The sequence below is a fragment of the Ascidiella aspersa genome, chromosome 6, assembly GCF_963924565.1.
Source record: "Ascidiella aspersa chromosome 6, kaAscAspe10.2, whole genome shotgun sequence".
NCBI lineage: Eukaryota > Metazoa > Chordata > Ascidiacea > Phlebobranchia > Ascidiidae > Ascidiella > Ascidiella aspersa.
In genome coordinates, this window is record NC_139452.1 from 32502172 (window position 1) to 32524942 (window position 22771).

The 22771-nt window shown below is 30.5% G+C and overlaps 1 protein-coding gene and 1 long non-coding RNA gene across 2 annotated transcripts; one reads left to right on the forward strand and one right to left on the reverse strand.

Moving 5' to 3' along the window:
* Positions 1-1136: 1136 nt before the first annotated feature.
* Positions 1137-1997, reverse strand: LOC146141327 (uncharacterized). Its single transcript, XR_014501384.1, has 4 exons — positions 1951-1997; positions 1636-1670; positions 1503-1560; positions 1137-1313 (listed from the first exon to the last, which is right to left on the reverse strand). It is a non-coding gene; the product is annotated as an uncharacterized LOC146141327 (long non-coding RNA).
* Positions 1998-9493: 7496 nt separating this feature from the next.
* Positions 9494-19289, forward strand: LOC146141328 (uncharacterized). Its single transcript, XM_083392887.1, has 9 exons — positions 9494-9605; positions 14754-14863; positions 15280-15384; positions 15445-15615; positions 16262-16375; positions 16982-17087; positions 17912-18005; positions 18116-18168; positions 19178-19289. Exons 1-9 carry the CDS (start codon positions 9494-9496, stop codon positions 19237-19239), a joined length of 927 nt encoding a protein of 308 aa, XP_083249013.1. The 3' UTR covers positions 19240-19289.
* Positions 19290-22771: the final 3482 nt, after the last annotated feature.

Consider the following 22771-nt stretch of genomic DNA (forward strand, 5'->3'; position numbering starts at 1 on the left):
CTTCCCCCACAGATTCGCAAACCAATTTCTGACGAGTGTCGACAAAGAAAAATCTTTTCATAACACTGGATTACACTTAATTCGTTACAATTTTATTAAATCAGTATTATTATTCGCCACATGGGCGTCGACGTAAAGCAATTTAAAAATAATCGTCGCGATTAGACAGGCCGATATTATAACCACCGTCTAGAGATATGTCGGTCAAATGCTGTTGGGCGAGACCTAACGTGTAATGCCAGGTGCAGAGATTTCGCATATTTTCTTAAAGGGCGTTAAGTTGCAAAAGAAACATTAGCAGTGTAGAAGGAATAAGCACCCCTTGTTTAAATAACTTTTACTTCAGTTAGCAGGCCGTGATAATTTTGGGGGATAAAGACCGCAGTGAAAACTTTGAATATTTGCTGGAACTGTTTAAGCAGTTTAACCACCGTCTAGGACATAAAGGCTAGATCACTGTTTGTTTCAATTTTTCTATTTCATAGGTTTAATTTTATAGCCTTCGTGACAACAATATGATGCAATTTGAGTAATTTCATCCAATGAATATCTGGCTAAATTGATATTGTTTGCTCTCTCAATTTAAACTGCAACTATATCTTAAAAACAAATGAATGTATTTTATGACTTATTTTCTATTCTTTTCAAAAATGAATAAGAAATGACTGGCATTGTGTTGTTTGCTCATCAAAACACAATTTTTAACACATGTAACTAAAGTCGTAATTTCATGTCCAACTTTACACAAGTGAAATTTAAAATCCCACAACTCTAACCATACTGTCACAAGCAAATACATTTTTTTATCATCATCATATTCCGAAACATATTATAAATAATAAACATTTTTTCATAACATTTCAATAATATTATAAACCTTTATAAAAATTAGTACAATATATCAATAATTGCATTAAAATATATAATACATGACCATCAACCAATAGTATTATTTAAAATACACTCAACAGCAAAACACAATTTACAACTAAATATGGATATTTCAGCTACCAGTATAAGCTACAAAATATATTTTTGCCATGATGTATAATTATAAAAAGAAAAAATGCATTTAAATTAACTAAAATACCAGTATTTTCTAATTAGACTTTTGTGACAACTTTTGTTATTAACATGTGTGTTTTAACTTAGCCAGTTAACTACAGAGAGGCCTGTTTTAGCTACAGTAGCATGTTTAATTATTGTATCAAAAGTGTGATTTTTCCAAACATTAGGAATAAATCAAAAGTTTGTTTTAATTTAGTTTTCATAAGGATTGTCCGGTTGTTCATAGATATGATCTTGCATGGAATCTGGAAGTTAAATATAATATTATTAAGGTAAGTGTAAAGTGTTAATGAGCCATAATGCAATCAAATATAAACAAGTTTTAAAATTGAGGCATTTATATATTTTTTTTAATCCTATTTAAAGTAAATGTATTCTTATGGTTATTTATCCCCACAAATCTTGTTCTAAAATAAAACAATTGTTCAACTTACTCATTTGTATTGCATTTTGGTTTCCAGTTCTTACATTCTCATATTGTCTGCTATTCTCCTGTGTAGAAAACAACATTAAATTTAGTACAAAAAAGTATTAAACTGCTTAAGAGCTAAAAATCAATATATTTACCATGTTTATTTTGTGAGCCTCATTATGTTCTCCATCTGTAAAATATGTGGTCAAATGTAAACTAAACTTATGAATCAAATAAACAATTGGTGAACTAACGAACGTTAAACACATAAAAACTATAAATAAAGATATTTTTTATTTATGTTGTGTTTGTATAATTAGTATTTTAAACTTTTATCTTTTTGTATGTCAGGATAGTGTATATAAACAGAATGGGATAAGTGATCTGTTGATTTGACTTACATCAATGTTTTGTATTTTAAAAACATTAAGGATTAACTTGCCACAAAAAAGTTTGTTAATTAAAATTACCTGCATTAGACTTGTCAGGCGAACTTTTGATGGAACCCAAATATTTCCTGAAAATGAAGGTCAAGAGTATAAGAAGGTTTTTGGCAGATTGCTACTAATTAAATAAAAGCTTGAATAAAATTTGTGCTAAATTTGCACTTTGTTGTTATTTTGTTACGAGCAAAATGTGTGATGTCACTTGTGTTAATAGCAGTAGCTTTAATAAGCAACAATACCATTTTAGTTTTTCACAATTACTTACCTCACATAAATGATGACAAGCACAATGGTAATGAAAACAATTGTTCCAATAACACCTCCTATTATTCCAACAAAATTACTGTTATCTGTAACAACATACAATTATTGAGGTTAAATGATTACCCACTGTGGTAAAGTATGACAAGTGCAAGTGTTTTTCATCTAACCAAGCATAAACTAAACAAATCTAATTGTTAAACAATGCTTTTCAACAGGAATGTTTACACCAAATTTTTTTTTACAAATTATAATTTATAACTATTTTTATAGCATTTTTATATGTTTGAACCGAGATATCGAATCAACTCGGGTTTGCTGCGAATTTTCTTGCCAGCTGGGCTGTCAACATAAAAACAAAAAACTGTAAAATATACTGGTTTACAAAGAAATTGCCTAAAAACATTGTTATTTTCTTTTTATTATGTGTTGCTTTAATAAAGAAAATCTGGCATAAATCTAATATCGTAATGTTTCTTGTATTTCAAGTAAAGAATGAATAATGATGAGCATCTAACAATGCAAACTACTGAAGTCGGCGCCCAAAAATTTAAACGGACAAGTTCAAATTTGATTTTTGTAAGTCATGTATTCGAATTACATCGCAATTTTCTTGAAGTTTGGAAAAATCTTGAGAAACAATCCTAATAAATTTAAGCTTTTGAACTTCTGCAGTCGGTGACCCAATCATATCAAACGGTCATCCAATTCTGAGTAGCGCCCATAGGTTGAGAAACACTGGTTTAAAGTGGTAACTATTAATTTATAGCATTTTTTTATAACTATTTTAACACAATTTTAACTCTTTACTTCAACATCTGGTTGCATACAATATAATAAAATAAAAATGATATATTTTGTTTTATGAAGAATTACCTGCTGCATTTGTTACCAACGGCATTTGTTGTGTTGTTTCTATCTTGACCTTTGGTTGTAAACATTGACCTTTAACCTTGTATGATTCAATTTGACCTTCACATGATACAGCATGGATCTGTGAAACATTTGTTGTCTGATGATTGAAATATGTTAAAACCAACATAGCATTTAAGTTCGTGAATAAACCACTTTATCTAATATTGCTTATGATTATTCTGTGAAGTTTATATATTTATGGCATATTTGTATTTAATTTCAAATGTTTTTAACTTTTTTTGAAATATGTTTACAAGTTTTACTCACAGTAAAGCTAATATTAGTTTCCTCGCTAAACTGAGATGTATTTATTTGAAGTTCTGAAGTTCCGCTGACGTCAAACTTTTCATAAGTTTTTAGAATTCCATCGGTTGCTGAAATCTAGGTTATAAATGTTCCATTGTTAAACGTTTTGTTGTAGGTTTCGTTACCGTACTTTACTTAAACTGAACAACAATTTTTAAGTTTGCTTTAATAAAGATATTCAGTGAAAACTATTGCAGCATATAAGTGCAATATAAAACACTCACATTATAGGAGATAATGTTTGCGTGGTTTGTGTTTACTTGCAACAGACAAGGATTGCTTGAGATCACCGATGCACTTGTAACTGCATCTGGAAGTATTACTGCTCTTGTTGTCAAGTTTAACCTGCTTTCAACTAAAAAGTTGCTGCAGCCAATAAGTTCAACTCTGATCTGAAACATAATATTTTTAAATAAAATTTTTTGTGAATGTGTTTAGTTATGTAAATGTAATCTCACCTTAATTGAATATTTAGTCTTTGGTTTCAGTGCATTTAAAGTTGCTTTGAAGTCATTGTACTGAAATGTCTTCATTGAAATAACATTTTGATTACTTTGTGTTGATAGATCAACCTAGAATTGTTAAACTTGTTTTTGTTGAACTTGTGATAAAATCATCGTTTTTTGGTAAAATTAGAAGCTTACCTTGTTGATTGTGAGTCCAGTTTGGTTTGTTATTTTACCAAACTGATCGTTCCACATTATAGTAGCGTTTGACGAATTGCATTTAGTTATTGTTCCTTTCAAAGTTGGGGTAACTGCAACAACAATAATATTAAAACACAACATTTCTTATTGCACTTAAACACAGATTTCGTTTTCAAGGAGCTTTTTTAAGTTTAAAAAAACTTACATTTGATTTGGCATATGTAATAAGCTTTAGTTGAACAGTTGACATTAACCGTCTCCCATCCATTAGTTCCATAAGAAAGTGCTTTTTGCTGACAAGTTGTTTTATTTAGTGAAGTGAAGTTTGTTGTTGTTTCATCGCTCCACAACCATTGCTTGGATTTCCATTTGGCTCCAAGTAATACTATCTTGCCCACTTTCAAAAGAAAAAGATAAACTTTGCTCATAACAACAAATTAGATATCATGACAATGACCTGTATACTTTAATTAAAAAAAAACACTGGGGTAGGGTGGTTCTCATTTGGAAAGAAAATTACCACTTTTGTGCACACTAAAAATTAGGGTAAAGTTCATTCGTGACCAGCAAATCGATACTTGCAAAAATGTAAGTGGGTTAGAAACAAATCACCATGTGTGTAGAACATCCTAACAAAGATCAGATTATAAACTTAAAAAAAATACCATAAATTGTATTAAAAACAACACACAAGCAATAAGAAGTAAATTGAATTTATGTTTTCATATTCTGTCTCTTTAAGGCAGCAAATAATTGTAACTTTTAATTCTTTTTTAACCTGTTGTCTGATTTTAGATTACTTTACTTCAAATATTTACTTTAATAAACATTTTTACCTGGTACGTAGAATGCTCCAACTGAAATGTTGTGATTTTCATAAACCTCACCACTGACGTCTGTCAAACGAAATGAGTAAATATCTTGCATCCTTTGTTGATAAATATATATTGCTTTATGTCCAGACGTTGGTGATGTATTTGCGAACAACGTGAAATCAAAATACCAACCTGTAAAGTAATGCTTTATTTAAAAGTGTCAGTGAAATATGTTTTGTAGTTGTATTACAGAATTAACAGTTTTGTTAAGAAACTAGTTTGCCCTTAAAATACTTAAATCTAATGCAATTTATTAATACTTTTATATACTGTATATAGGATTAAGTGAATAAATATGTTTCATAAGCATTTAGAAATGGGATAGTTTGAGAAAAACTGTTTAGGCATGCTGAACACATAATTTTTAATATAAATTTATGATAACTAAATTATTGTGTTTATGAGTTTGGCATATTATAACAAACAATGTGCGTAAACTATTTCCTACCATCACCATGACACGATGTTCCAATTTTAACAGCCCATTTATGATTTCTATCAGCAGCATAACAGAAGTAAATGACAGTTCTTCCAGTTGCACTTCTGTGTAAGTGTTTGATTGAATGAAACTCATGTGATGAATAATGTTAGAATATGATGTAATCCAGATGACTTACGTGTTGTAAAGATCGACATATGACAAGTGTCCCAACCTAGAAGTGCTTTTCCAATCACCAACTTCATCAGGTGATTTTGAGTATTTGTAAAACAATGCATTTTGATGAATACTGTTTTTTCGTTTGTAGAAAATCCATACTCTTATAAGATCTGCAAAATAAATTCAAAAAAGCTATTCATATCACAAATTTTTTTAATTTTAAGTTACTTAACTTTTTAATATTGTGTTACATCTAACACCGCTATTTTAACCCCTTTATATATCATTTGCCCAGAAGTCACTTTAGGATTGTAATGATTATATAATATTCGCACTTATTATTTTTTTAAACAGGGTTTTGGAATGCGGCTAGGATTTAAATCTAGGCCGATACTATCGCCGATATTTGGTACGAAAATATGATCTAATTTTTCCTGTACAACACACAACTGACCCATTTTTTGATAAAAAAATTTGGTATTAGCATCACTCCAAATTAATATGCAAAATAAAATAGTTTAATAATAATTTATAATAACTAAAGGTATTATAAACTAAGGCAGTATTTTGATTTTATTTTCAATTATATCAAGTTTTGAACATTTCCCAGGTATATAAAAAATTGGTATCGGTATCAGATATCGGTTGACAAAAATGTAAAAAATCGGTTATCGGTATTGGTCCAAAAAAGTGATATCGGTCGATCTCTAGTAGAAATGTACTCTTCATGTACATCATATTATAATGCTGTTGGTGATTGAGTGGTTCGGTGTACACAAGATCTGGCATATGACCTTATAATCTCTAATTGCCCTCCTAAAGAGTTCCAATTTTTGCGGCATTTCTGCGGCTGGCGTGACATTTTAATTGCGTGCGAAACACAATGCACGAAAAAATAATTCAAATATGCTTAAATTTAAGATTGAAATTTTGACATCAATGGTATTTTTTTTAATTTGCAAGAATAGCACAGATTCAAAAAGTGTTAATTAAACTTAACCTATCAATATATAATGTTTTTGTTTAACCTGTCCGTAAAGTGTCAGCCATTGATGTTGTTATTTGATTGGTTTTGACATCACTATTCACCACTAGATGTCCTCCCAACAATGCACAATTGTTTTCAGCATCATTTGAATTTTGAAGATCATTTGACAACTTTAACACTTTTGACCCAACTCCATTTATAGCTGGATTGCAAATTGCTGAAAATCAACAAAAATATGATATGGCTTGTGATTTGTAAAAAATGACTTCTGAAAAATGAACAGAAAACTTTTTTGTTTTAGAAAAACTTTTAACACCACTTATGATTTAAGTTAAATTATAACTGAAAATAGTTTGATGCATCTAAGGAGGTACTGTACACTAAATAAATCACAATAATACTTGAATGCTTCACTATAACTTATGAATAAAACGAAACTGAATTAATCCATAGTTATTTAAAACATTTTCTAAACTTACCTGTACTTTGACTTGCAAAAAATGCAACGATAAAAGTAATAACAAGCATATTTGCTAAAAGTTGTTCTCTTTAATAAAACTACAAGTATAAAACTTTTACAATAATTAAGATGCTGATTCTCTCGATTAAACTTCTTTGACTAAGTGTAATAGTGAGAGTTAATTGTTTTAACATATTGTTATGTCATCCACACCAGATTTATAGCAATGTACACTTGTATTGATTTGCCAAAATTAATAGTTATAAAAATAATAACAGGGCATAAACATAAACTATGTTATTGGGGAGAACAACTTCATCAATACAGAGTTAACTGCTGTAACTGAGTGTAACACTTAGATTTGTGTAGGCATTTGTCATTTGTGTGGGCATTTCTGTCTGGAAATATCTAAATTTGTTTGGATTGATTGATGCTGTGTCAACCAAAGTTTATTAAAGTTGGCAGACACATTAAGAACAGGTCAAAACAATTACAAAAATAACCTAAAAACGAAAAAAACAATAATACAACACCACCATTATATTGTATTAGTATTAAAAAAAACAGAATATTACAACCAACAATGCAGCAACCAGTCAATAAACTGAGTGTAACATTTAGATTTGTGTGGGCATTCCTGTCTGGAAATATCTATATTTATTTGGATAACTATTACTGTGTTTAACTTAGCTGTATGTAAGGCTTGTTTGTCAATAACGAGTTAACTTTTTCAATTCTTGAAACAAATATTTTCTTTTAAGTTAGGGTTAGGATTCTCTACGTTTATTGACAACAATATAAAGTAATTGTTAGGTAACTATCTGAACAACCTTAAATTGTCCTACCTCTTACGTTAAACATTAACCATATATTTTAAAATCATGAATTGTTTTACCAAGATTATTACAATAATAAAAGTAGTATCAGGCAACTTCTCATTGCTTATTTCTCATTGAAGTATATATCATACAAAACCATATCATTCTAGAGCAGCTTCAGAAGGGCTAGACCAGAGTTTTAAACACATATGTGTGTATCTTTCATTGCATAATTAATTTATCAACACAAATTGATATCATTAAATTATTTAACAACAAATAAAAAGCAAAATGTTGTATATTTGATGTACGACTAATTTTCACAGTGAAACATTATCAGCAAAGACACAATAAACTTTACAGAATTGCCTTTTACCATAGTGGTTAATGTTTTAAACACTGTAGATTGCTAGACTTTTAGGTGGTATGTAGAAAGTATAAGCAATAAAAATATTCCTAAACATCTATTTTTTCCAGGGAATGTTACAGGTACAGGTGGTGAAAGAACAACTATCATCTCCTCATATTTATGAAAATTATAAATGAATAAAAAAATTATCATACCTGTATGCGGTAATATGCTGTTCTGAATATTTGTAGTCATATCTACAATATAAGGTGTTTATTTTTATTGCTTTTTATATGAGATTTTGAACAAGTTAATTTATTGTGTTAAACCTTATTTTTGTAATTTGTTCTAGATTATCATTTATTTATTATAAAAAACAGTTTATTTTGTGTGGAGACTGCAGAAGAATATATCTAATTTTGTCTTGTATTTTTTTTTTGTATATTTGTGTTTATTTGTTTGAACGGGTTATTCGAGGTCTGCAAAGGATACTAAAATCATGTTAATCAACAGTAATAAAAACACTTGGATAGTTGTTGGTCTATGTTCAGGTGAAAACAAAACCAAGCTACAATTTATGCCAGACGGAAAACAAGCTGTAAGCTGTTTTGAATAAGTTTCAAGTTAATTTATTGTGTTAAACCTTTTTTTTGTAATTTGTTCTAGATTGTCATTTATATATCAGAAATGAACTGTTTTATTTTGTGTGGAGAAGAACATTATCTAATTTGGTCTTCTAGTTAAATTTACAATTTTTTTGGATTTTATTTGTGTTTAAATTTGTGTAATGGATTATTCGCAACCTACAAATGATACCAAAATAATATTAATAAACAGTAATAAAACACTTGGAAAGTTGTTGGCCTAATTCATACCAGATGGAAAACAAGCTGTATTAATAGATGAAGCAGTAATTGTTGTTATTTTTACACCCACACATTCATTTATGGCCTCAGCTTAAACACAAAGACTCCTTCCTCATTTTAAACCACACAAACTTTGAAGTTGTTATTAACACGATTTTCCTTTCTTTTTGCCAGGGAATGAAAATAGATGTACAAGTTACATTTTGAAAACAATATAAAGCAATAATAGGCTGAAAGACATGATTGGCCTTGTCATTTTTTTTACATATTTTGCTCAAACTGTTAATAATAAACGTTTGGACAAACTGCCAATATAAAATTTACCTCTCTCCAGAATATTGATTTTTTTGGATTTAAGCATATTTCATTTTCATTTTTTTAAAAGGTGTTTTTTTATCAATTTTTTAAATTTTTGTTTAGTTGTTATTAGGTGCGATGTTTGTAGCATAGTCTTGTGTGGTAAAAATATTATTAGATACTCAGTATGTCGGACAAGAATACCATTTACAAGTGGATTGCAAGGTTTGTGCTAATCGCTGCACCCTACTCGAAACAATGCCGCCCATGTGATCGTGATTATGCCACTGTCATGGACTGTATGCTAGTTTTAGACCAGAAAGCTGCGAAGAAATAATATGCCCATAAAATTTCATGCTTGGCTTTTCACGAAATAGTTTTGATTTTTGCCCCATAGTAATAAGTTGATTTAGTTCATTGTTTACTTAACATGTGTTGTTTTTTAAACAAGCTTTATTAGGAGGTGAAGATATTTATGTAGACCCACACATAAAGTTTACACAGTTCCTAATTATGGCTTCAGTTAAAACAAAAACACATAACAACTCCTTCCTCTTTTTAAACCACACGAGCACAGTTTAACAGTCACTGTGTTGTGGTGTGGTTGATGTTTTGCTTTTAAAAATCAAGCCTCTAAAACGGTTCAATGTCAAATAAAAGAAACATGAATATTCTGGGATTGTTTGCTGTAGGTTCAGTTCTGTTTGTTATTTCAAGCTCAGGTAGGCAACTTAAATAATTCTAATATCACTAAAATTATAACAACAATAACAAAGCCAAACCATAATTTTTGGCTTATAATAGAATAATTTCAATAAATTGGAATATAGTTAAGATTTAACCAATATACTTGGTTAAGTACACTATGCATGGATCTGTAATGTGGCTTGATAATAAATTTCAAAGCCCAAAAGGTTGAGTAAATGAAACCTTATCAACACCGCTGTACCTGTTCAACACCTGAAGGTGCTGAATTATGCCCCAACTTTCGAAACTCAGACTGAAACAATTGCTTCCCACCTTTTATAAGTGATGCTTGAAATGCTTCTCAGTCACATTAACTGAATATGCTACAAGCTCGTATCGAAACGTCTTAATCAAGATGATGTCGATCTACTCGACCTTTTTGTCTTTGCAAATTATTAAGTTAAATCAATATATTATATAAAAAGGGGCTGTAAACAAAGTGATGTAAAAATGAGTTTATGTAAACAGAAAATTGCAGTTCGCTTTTAATTGGCGTTGGAGACAAAGTGTTGAAATTATCAGAAGATCTTCAAAATGCAAATGAAGCCGAGAACAATTGTTCATTGTTGGGAGGACATCTAGTGGTGAACAATAATGGAAAAGTCAATAAAAGTTTAATAAAGTTGGCGGACACATTAAGAACAGGTTGAAATAATTACAAAAATAAATTAAAAAGGAAAAAAACAATAATAACACACCACCAATATATTGCATTATTAATGTGAAAAAACAGTATATTACAACCGACAATGCAGGATCTAAACAATAAAATGCCCTTTTATATCAAAATTAAACTAAATGTTATGCGATAACTACTAATAGCTATCGGGCAAATTAGATAATATTTCTAATAGACTAATATCCAACAACTCCACACACCGGTGACATTTTATCTGAAACATTATGGTTATAGCTTGTAATGAAACTATGTGAAATAAGTCAGCTACCCCTATTATAGCAAAATGTTTAATTCCTTAATTTCTGGCACCGTGGACATCAAATCTTGCCTCACATTGTTATTTTAGATTTGGGTGTTTCAAAAAACAACTCTCAAGCCTCTGATTATTGGGGTTGTTATTTTGATATTTTTTGAGTATTATTTAATTAAAAACAAATATGTTAAGGTCTCACAAGAGTTTACATTTTCTACAAATTAAATGTTAGTCATCCATTCCATCCAACGCTTTATGGAATGTATTACAAATACTCAACTTCACCACTTTTGAATGACAGTTGGAAAAGTGCAAGTGAATTGGGGCATCTGCCCTACATAGACCTTTACTCAAAGTAAGTTAAAGCAGTTATTAACAGCAGAATAATGAGGTAAAGCTAGCAATTCAGACACTATTAATAGTTATAACCGAGTGTTGCTCATCCAGCAGTTTTATAAAAACAATCAATGTTTTGATGTCCTATACAAGACACCTTCATCAGGATAATGTCATATCATGCAAGACAGATTCCTTATAAAGCGGCAAATTTCAACCAACCAAACATATAAACAGCAATAACAAATCGCACCAACTTAGTGATACAAGCTCAGTGGTGTAAACGCGACCCTGTATAAATGTTAAATATACTATATATATATATATTTCGCTAGCAAAAGCAATGTAAGTATATTTTAATTTTAAAGAATGTGCAGACTTTGTTTAAGTTGAACAAAGTATGAATTATGAAGTAATTAAAGACATGTTAAAAAACTACTAAAGTTCTAAAATACAATACTTTAGTTAATTCGCTGTTTAAAACTTGTTAATCTGCTTCAAATTATGTTTGTAACGAGAAGGGTTTGATAATTTCTTTGTTTGTTAATATCGATGTACTAAAGGGAACTCGCTATTACACAGCTAAAATTTTTTTTGATTATAAAAAAACACTTCTACCAAACATACAAGTTGTAGAGTGCTGTGTATTACCAACTAGCCAAATTGATTTTGCACTTACGTGCTATGGTGTCTGTGTTATTTTGCAAGTGGCGTGCTGTGCCAGATTAGTTTGTTATATGCATGTCGAAGCAATGTTAATATCAGGCGAGCGTTGCATGCCATTTTTTTTCTGTTGTGAGTGTTTGGGCTTGTGTATTTAAGATAAGCAATCCACTTGAAAAGTAAACTTCTTTTTTGTTGACTTGCGTACTGCAAACTGCGCTGATATATTTGTAATCTTCCTTTTGCTCACTTCTTTCCCAGTTCAGGTTCAATCTTTTTGTACACCTCGCTTGGCCATAGAATCATTTATCAGAGGTGCGTTAACGGGAGGTAAACAACATCTCTGTGTTACTTAACACGGTCAATGTTTTATGGTCATTGGGTCATGTCATAAAATTTGGCTATAAAACTTAGTTTTGAATAATAGCAACAAATAATAAAATGTCCACTACAAAATCATTTTTTTTGAAAACTCAATTTTCACGAAATCTAACTTTAAGTAGTTTTAAAACTCAGGTCTTCAAATGCTATATTTAAAATTATGATCAAGGTTAATGTTGTCCTGTTTTTTAGAATGGCCCCCGGTCGGATGGCAATATACTTTTGTTATGCCCTTAAAGGTATGATATATAAATGGGCAGTAACAACCGATAGAACATGTGCTGGAGAGGGTAAGAAAAATATAGGATATTATGAAACAGACTACTCTTTGATGGGTAATAAAAGTATATATTAAATGATGTTTACTGTGGAAATCATACTTCTGTATGTCTGAATACAACCTCCAGATATTATCTTAAGATTTATTGAAAACATTTACAAAATGCTATCTACTCCTGAATGGGCATTGATATCATTCTTTGCCTAACTACAAATCGCCATTATGCTTCGAAGATTTACTTTAATATAAAATAAAAGTTTAACAAAACATTTAAGTTTCACAATTTAAATAAATGTAGGTTGGGATCTTGACTTTAAATTGTACGGAAGTGAACTTGCAAACCCTGGACATAAGCTTATTTATATTTATGCGCGAAAAATTCTTCACATGTATTCATACCGACTGACAGACACCATTGGTACATTCAAGAACCACACTGAGCAAAATGGAACCTTTTATGCACCAGGTAAAATAATATTTCTCACAATTATTTGGTTTATTTATTTGAGTTGCTGAATTTACAACCAACAGAATAAAATTTTTAGACCACCAAAAAATATACTTGAATTGTTATATATAATATATATGAAAATTATATTTAAATTTTTTTTTAAATTATATTTAATTCACCCTAATAAACATTTACTAAAGCTGTAGAAAGGAATGATGTCAAGGTAATTTATTAAAATTCATAGAAATAACAGTTACTTTGTGTGAAATGTTGAGTAAGACCAGAAAGTTGACGTTTTAAATGTATATTTCATTCACCCTAATAAAGGTAACTTAAAAAGGTCACCATAACAACAAATTTAATAACTAAATGAGCTGTTTTTTGATTAATTTTTTTATTTGTACACTGAAAGCCATGGCAGACTCACTGAATCTGTTGATCTATGATGCAAGCAGGGCAGACTAGAAAAACAACTAGCCTTGAGTGAGATTTAAACTCATGACCTAGGCCATACTGGCACCGTTGCTCTACCAACTGAGCTACACAGACTCAGAGTGGAGCAAGTCAAGAAACAACCATAGCACTGTTGCCTGCTGCATCCTGTTCGTAAAACAAGCCTGCAGTGAGGTTCGAACTCACAACATCGTCAATACACTGGCACAGTCGCTCTACCAACTGAGCTACACAAGCTTAGAGAGAAGCGAGCCGAGAAACAATCATAAGCCAATGCTTGCCACATTTTGTTAAAACAAGCAACTTTACATTGAAGGGGATCTACAAAACCGTATCTATCTAGGAAAAATTGAGTTGCATGTTTATCAAATCAAATTGATATCATTAAGTTACTTCACAATAACATAAACAATCTCAGACATCAAGGTGTTACTTGGAGCCAAATGGAATTCCAATCAATGGCTTTGGAGTGATGGAACAATTGCTAATTTTAAACCTCTTAACTCTTGCCAACAAAAAGCTTTGTCATATGAGGTTAATGGATGGAAAACAGTTAACGTTGAATGTACAACAAAAGCATTTTACGCTTGTCAAATCAATTGTAAGTAAACTAGTACCACAACAAATATTTAGATTGACTAGTAAAGTGAAAAAACATAATTTTAACAACATAAAAAATATAATTAACAACAACAACAAGTTTTAAAAGTTCTTTGAATAAAAATCAGCCAACAAGGTATTAAAAATTTAAAATATAAAATATGCATTTCGCCGGTTAAATGTCATCATCAGTTTTTTATCGTCGGCATTATGTGTTCTATTTCGAGGGCAAGATTCTGTTGTTGAAAAACATACCAATTTTTTGTTAATTATAAAGGGGAATTTGGGTAATCTTCTTCAGGGAAATAAACTTGTAACTTTACAGAAGGGTATATATACAATGAGCCAAAAAACGAAAAACCAAGGTGGCAAAACGAGGCGAAAAAAAGAAACAAGGCATGAATAAAGGGAGAACGCGATAACCAACTGCAGCTTTCTAATTGCCGATTCTGAACAAAATTAAGTTACAAGTTTATTTCCCTAAAGAAGATTACCTAATCAAAACGTCGGCACTGAATACATATTTGTCAGAAGAACCCCCTTTATAATTGATACAATGCCTGGCAGCAACGGTATATTCAAAACTTTTTTGCTTTGTGGATAGTTAAACCAGAAGTCCACAAACCAAAATGCAATGTGACATCCGGAACAATCAAATGGCCACAGACTTTTGCCAATATAGCACAAACTGAGGGCTACAAAGTTGAAATTGAGGTAGGATAGATTATTTTCACTCAAAATTTAAGTTATCAAAAATAAATTTAAAATATTTGTATTATTACATTACTTTTCTGCTAAATAAAAACCAAGGGTACAAAGTTTATTTAGACAGATTAGAGTTTAACATGGCAAAGGTTTTCTGGGTGCTGGTCTAGAATCCTACCACTTATTTAAAGTAACAAAACGAGCTGTTATAATGGAAATTGCAAGAAATAAATAAATATGAGAGAATAAATATAATTAATACTTGACCAACCCAAATACTATATTGCACCCAAACCGAAATAATGTTAGCAATCTAAACCCTGGGAATCTGGTAGGATTCTAGACCAGCGTCGTTTTCTATAAACTCTTGCCCACCACATTAATCTTTCTTACTACAATCATCAACCCCGTGTTTTTATTTCCAGATTAAAATCAAGACGAAAAATTGGGAATCTGTGAGCCAACGTCATCCATATAATTTACAAATCAATTTCAATTTACTTCAAAACGCAGCTGATTACTCAATTAAGGTAGAGTAAGAAACAAAAGTCCTATACTTAAAGCATTCACTTTTTTTTAACTTTAAACAGGTCTCGGCAATATTCACTGGATGTTCAAACTTTACAATTGAATCAACTTTGGAGTTTACAACAGCCACAAAAATATCAACAAGAGTAATTGGGGCAAAAGTCGTTTCGCCAATGCCTTGTGTTATACAAGTTCCTTACAATAACAACAGCAGTGAAAATACTTCATACACTGTAAGCATTATTATTTTACTCTACTTGTTTTTTAGTCACAATAAAAACTTAAACTAAACAGTATAATTACCTGAACTGTATAAACATATGTGTAAGGCTTATGGTATTTACCAACACTTCAATAACATAACTCAGTGACGATTTTGGTTACTGTTATAAGAAGAGGTAAGGTGCTGAAACTGTTTTTTGATGCCACTGTAAAGTTTGTATATTGACAATCCCGTATAACTGAGGTTGTGAGTTTGTCAAAATATAACAAGCAAAAAATGTTAATAAAAACATCAAAGCCCACACTGAAGTAGGCATCATTTTGAACATTTCGAGTAAAATAGATAAAATTCATCCGAAACGTTTAAAATAAGACCTACATTCTATATGGGCTTTGATATTGTTACAATATCTTACTACAACCTTCAACCATAATGCTCCAAAATGCTACAGTTGTTTCTCAAGTTTCTCCCCTCTTAGCCTGCCTAGCTCAGTTGGTAGAGCAGGAATAAGGTTGTGAGTTCAAACCTCACATCTAGTTTGTTTTTGTTATTCTCACCTAAAGCAAGTTGCCAGACAAAAACAGCGATCTGTTTTACTTTGTATTTTCTAAGCTTTCAACAATAATACAGCAAATATATTTTATAATTGAACTTAGATTGTTGGACAAAGCTCCGTGAACCGTACAACTCATATCCAAGCAACAAAAGTGGATGGAAAGATTACAATTGACCTTAAAGATCATATGGGTGGAGGAAAAGTTGTTTTTACAGTAAGAATATATGTAAAATTACTTTTTAATTGAAAAACGTTATGTTTCCTTGATTCATTTTAATTCATGTTACCACTAAGTATTTTCAACAATATCAGATCGGAGCCAATTCCCGATAACAAGTGTTAGTATCGATACCTGTCTGAGATTAGGATGGTATCAGTGTCAAATTTAATATAATAATTTACTGCAACGATTTTTACCTTAAAAGGTAAATTTATACAAAAATACTAGAACACCCATGAAACTAAACTTCTTCAAAGCGACATTTGGCTCAATAAACTGGATAAAATTACCTTTTAAATATTTAAATTTCATCTAAATGTTTAAACATAGTGATAAGGTAATTTGGTGTAATAAGATTGTGACACTTTTTGTCAAAAATAACAGGCATTGGTATCAGACTAAAATGTAAATATGGCCCAATAAACTGAATAAAATTGCCCTTTAATCATTTAATATTATCTATTTTGCTTGTTAGGGTATAGTAATGACGTCATAGGGCATCCAATAAGATTGTGACACTTTTTGTCCAGAATATTAGGAATTGATTTTGGAATAAAATGTATCGGACATACCTGGTTGATATTGTTCCTTGTGTTGCAGATCAAAGATTTAACTGATGTTTCATGCAACGACAAGAATGAGTTTGTTTCTGTGAATGGATCCTGCCTTGCGCCAAGCTACACAAACAAAAGCATCTGCGTGAAAAGTAAGAATTAAAATGTATTTTATTTTTGGAAAAGAAACAAACAGCAAAAATAAAGTAAATCGAAAAAATTTTTTGTTAACAGTATGAATATATTTTAAGATACTTTATACATCTATTTTTAGAAAAGTTGTTTATGTCACTAGAGTATGTAGCAATATATATAAAAAATTACAATAAATATTTTCCTTTTAACAAGTTGTCAAGTGAAATCTAATAATAAAACACACATAACTAAGGGTTTCATCAACTGTGTAAAATACTTTTTGATTTTTTTTACTGTGTTTTATTCTCAGTACTATATCTACTTAAGTTTGATGCTTGTAATATCAAGTTTCACATACTGGCCTGATTTGTTTGTTATAGAAATATTTTTTTTTCAAAAGTTATAAAGTTTCGTGCAACACTTAACAATCTTTAATGTAACACTGTTTTGGAACCATTTTCCTACTCAGTCTTGACATAATTACTGCAATATATAGTAAAAACAAATACCAATTGTTAGAATTGTAACTGCAAAATGGATCACCACTGCTAGTGTTTAGGCCAGACACTTTATGAACATGTTAAAAGACATTGTCAGTATATCTGAGTTAACACATTCTACAAGAACAAGATTTGCGTAAAACGAAAAAAAATTGCTTTTACATAGTTAAAATAACCCAAAAAATATGAGAAATGGCCTCGTTCTGAGTATAATAGGTCCGGGCCTGATAATTTGCATTTGTGGGATCTGATCAGTGAACCATGGCCCACCTCTGGCCAAGGTGATTTCAAATACATTGAGTGCAACATAGTTAATATTGTACTTTATTATCCAAACACAGATTCCGACTCATTATATGCAGCTGTTGGAAGTATATCTGCCATTTCTGTGGCAATTATTATTGCACTTCTAGGAATCATATATTCTTTAAAAAAGTAAGTTGCGCTATAATATTAAAATGTTACCAACTAGTGTGTGTTGACTTTATAATGTTTGGTCAATAGAAGTTTCAAAGTACTGAAAGCTACAAACCTTTAATTCACAGGAAAACGGTTTCCATGGCATCATCTTCACCATCTGTTAACGTCCAAAGAAATGGTAAATAACTTCATACCTGACACAACCTAAACACAAATTGTCTACAATAAAGTATGTTACAAACAGAAATGGCAGCATCATGGGGATTACACATCTTATTACAAAATGCTAAACAATATGATAAGATGTAAAAGCTCTTTAAATTGACCCAGATTGTGCATGTCAGTACCAAACTACAAAGCTGATATTGCCGCCAACTGTAAATTGCAAAGGTGAAACAGCATATGGTGGAATCTTTTCCAACCACATATTATGGGGGAATGTGCTATATGACAACCGTATGAGAGGATTGCCGAATATCCACCTTATTTTAGTTACGTAAATGGGAGAAATACAGGCTCGCAGCCGGACTCAGGACATTTGGCCAGAGTCGGACTCCGAATATTTTTAACCGACTACACAACCCTGGTATAAAGCGCCATTCAAAATTTATTTATAAAATTGGCAAGCTTTTTAAAAATGGCCTTTTTTAGGTTGAATCACAAATTATTTGTGAATGTTTCAGATTAAAGAAATGCAAATTGAGTTTAAAAGTATCACCTAAATCATACAACTACCATAAACTGGCAATAACATCCAACATTAGACAAAACATCTTGGTAATAATGACTTTATTGTCAGTTGCTGTAGCCTAGGGATTCATAAACTGGGGTCCATAGATCCCTTTGGGGTCCGTGAAATAGCTTTAGGGGTCCATGAAAGCCTAATTAAAGTTTTAATGCTTTATTTAAAAAGTAATCTATATAGTTAAGGTTCGTTTCACACTTTTCGAAAACAGAAGATTTCTGTCTATTTGCATTGTGGCTTAAATTTATGACGTCAACTCTAAAAATTTGTTTTTGACACAGCGGAAATTTCTTTAGGGGTCCGTGTTAAAAAGGTTAAGAACCCCTGATGTAGCTGTTGTTTTTATTACAAAACAATAAAAGTTGCGCAACTATTTACTTACAAGTAAAACAGCCATTAAAATATTGTTTGTTATCAAATGCATGTTTCTTTATATTTGCAGAGTTTCCACAAAGAGCTAAACCGAATGCATTGGAAATGGAGGATCCATACATGAATGCATAGAAATCAAAAGTATTTAACAAAAAGTTTTACTGCAAATTCTAAACAAAAACAACGTCATCTAAGTTTTAATTTTTTTGCTGTAATTGCAAAAATATCAGGGTATTTTGGAATGTTAAAAGCTAGTGTGGATTTTCAACATTATGTTTTTGAAGTTTATTAGTGTATTTTAAATGCTGTATTATTTCATATTATATGCTTCCTAATTTATGCCATTGGGGGGCCCAAAGCAAATGATAAATAAAGTTTTAGCAGGAATGATTTTTAAATTATTAAGACTCTTTATTCAACATTTTATTTCTTTTAAATAAAATAATTTTGTCCGTGAAACAAAATTTGGTTGAAATTTTAAATCAAAACTTTCTAGATTAATGTTTATTCAGGGAAGGCATTCAATTGGATGGCTGTTAAAACAATCAAAAAACACTGCAGTTTAAAAGGCTTTTATTAGGGTTTATTTAGGGCAGAAATTTTCTTGGAATAGGAGTATTACCATTATATTTTATATCATAGGAAACATAACCAACTTATCTTAAACCTAAACTGTATTTTTCTGAAATGAAAAACAGTTGACTGTTCATTGTATTTTTTGTTTGTTTAATGAATATGCCTTCTTGTTGTTACTTATTACATTATGGAGTGGGAAAAAATCTTTGGGCAACAATGCATACAAATAACGAAAACAAAACACTGACCAACCCAGCCGAGATAATAACCATTGAGTTTTTTCAAAGATTTAAATTTTGCCGTTGTTATTGTTGGTGATGTTCTGTGCATGCGCAAACCAAACATATCTTTCTATTTGTTTGTTGTGACTGTGACGTTTGGTGGCAATGTTGCGCTTACATAATTTTGTCATTTTTTAAATTATTCTAAACAAAAACTGTAAACTGGTAGTTTTAGAAAAACCTTGTTTTTAATTTTTTAACCTGTTTATGTGCATAGTGATTTCACATTAATTTTAACATATTGCTGAGAAGTCGTAATAAATATTCAGCCCGTTAAAGACCCTGTAAAAATATTAGGCATTAAAAACTTTTTTACAAAAAGTCACTTAGTATTACCCATAGTTCTATAAAGCTTAATATAAACATCATTACAAAATAGTTTTTTACTTTTACATAGATTATTTGCAACTATAATTTATGTATAATATTCTTTATTATCAATTTTGGAATAATTATTTTAAAGATTAATAATATGACATGCAAAATAAAATTAATGCATATTTAAAAACATGTTTTTACTAAATGTTGTAATTTCTGTTCATATTTATAAGTTTGCAAAAACGTGAAGATTTATAGTGAGCCAGGCAACACTTATTGTGCAAGAATTAACAAAATATACAGTTGCGCTTGCCACACCAATAAAAGTATGTTAAATAAAAATAATACACCTGGTAAAAAACAATCCTTAATAACTGCCAGTGATTTGCTTATGTACACAACAACAAGATTCCATACTCAAAAAAAAACACTGGGAAAAATAAGATATATGGAAAACCTTACGAGAGAAGGACAGTTTGCTTGTAAGCAATAATAAAAATATAACAAGATGATTGTATATAGTTTAACAAAAACATTGCTGTTAGATAATTAGAGACCAGGGCTGCAGAGTCGGGTAAAAACAACCAGAGTCCTAATCCGGCCAAAAAAATACACCCGAGTCCGACTACGACCAAATGTAAGATTTTGTCGAGTCCCGAGTCCAGCTCTGACTCTACAGCCTGTATTTTACCCATTTATGCCACTAAATTAAGGTGGATTTTCTGCAATCCACTAATATTGGTGCCATAATTGATCCTCTCGCATTACATGGTTTAAAAATATTTCACAATTGCTATTACACTTTTACAACTTACATTTTGCCGCCTTAACAGTTTTAAAGTTTGATACTGGCATGCGCACGTCACAATCGGGTAGCTTTACACGGTCTAAATCGAGTCCTGAGTCCGGCAAAACAAACTGACTATTTCAAAATAAAAAAAATCGATTCTTATTTGCACATGTGCCTGATTAATCTACTTACATATATATATAAAAAATTATGTTTATATATATGTGTGTGTGCATGTGTGTGCATGCGTGCGTGGACATCTACAAAGAAAACATTAAGTATTTCAACCCAAACAAACTAAAACAAGACATTACGGTGCAGAAGTATATAATTATTGCACAATAATCCTGATTAGGCCAACTGATTTCGGTACATATACACACACATATATAGGAATGACAAAAACGAACAGTGTGAAAATATATACTAGTGAGTGAAGTCAAGAAAAATAAATATATTTCAAGCGTTTCTGTGTGTTCTGTTAATTCATCTCTTCATCAAACAAAAAAACCAAAGCAACCAAAGGCTCAGTTGATAAATAAGAATTATAAAAAGTTCAGTGAAAAAAACGAAGATAAAAAATTAAAAAAAGGGAATGGTTTGAAGTGCAATTGTGGCTGTTTGCTTATAAACAATAATAAAAATATAAAAAGATGATTGTATATAGCTTTACAAAAATGTGGCTGTATAAATAATTACAGACATCTAAAAATATATTTCTTGCATAAACTCCATCATTGCAAAGTTCAACGTTTCTATACCATTAAATCTTGTGAAGCATTAGTTTATTTTGGCATTTTTTGACCATTTTATTCCTGGGCTGTTCTTGTAAAAAGAAAAAGGAAATATAAAGGAACATCTTTGGTGCCACATTTATAAAACAACTTTAAACTTGCTCTTTAAACATTTGGAGAGTTGAACTATAAATGCAATATTTTATTTAGTAGTTGCGAAACATTGTAATGTATTTTCTGAAAATTAAGTGTAAAAAGAAAATTTTATTTCAGTAGTTTAATAATTGGTGGCACTTTTAACGAAACATATTCTTATCTCAAATTAATAAATGCTACAATTACATTTACATCTATACTCCTATTGCCCATGAGAGACACCTCAAGAAAAACATACAAAATATAAAATAATGAGTCTCATCAAATTATTGTTTGTTTTGTTCAGAAATATGTTGGATGAAAAACTGATAAATACATTTCTGAAGAAAATAAATGGATTTTTATTTGCACATGTGCCTAACTAATCTACTTATATATTAGTAAGTGTGTGTGCGTGAGCATCAACAAGCAAATCATAGTATTTTAAAAAGTTCAGAATTAAATCACAAATAATCCTGATTAGGCCAACTGCTTTCCGTAATCCTATCTGAAGGCATACAGTATATACACACACATATAAGAAAAAAAAGTGTGAAAATATATAACAGTGAGTGAAGCCAACAAGAAAAAGCAAATAGGGTTTTGAATCATGAAGCTTAACTAATACAATATAGTGCAGAACTACTAATATTTAACTTAGATTTACAGTGTTTCTGTTTTTGGTTACTCCATGTGTTTCACAAAAGACAAAAATCACAGCAAAACAAATGAATATAAAACTCTGTAAATAAGAAATATATAAAGTTCAGTGAAAAAACGAAGATAAAAAATTAAAAAGGTAATGGTTTGAAGTGCAATTGTTCTGGTTC

What these genes read in the sequence shown, in the direction of transcription:
- LOC146141328 (XM_083392887.1), top strand. Translation starts at nt 9,494, where the DNA reads ATGTCGGACAAGAATACCATTTACAAGTGGATTGCAAGGTTTGTGCTA. An exon ending in GTGAAAATACTTCATACACT is followed by an intron (nt 15,616 to 16,261) that starts GTAAGCATTATT and finishes AATTGAACTTAG; the next exon opens with ATTGTTGGACAAAGCTCCGT. An exon ending in ATCATATATTCTTTAAAAAA is followed by an intron (nt 18,006 to 18,115) that starts GTAAGTTGCGCT and finishes TTTAATTCACAG; the next exon opens with GAAAACGGTTTCCATGGCAT.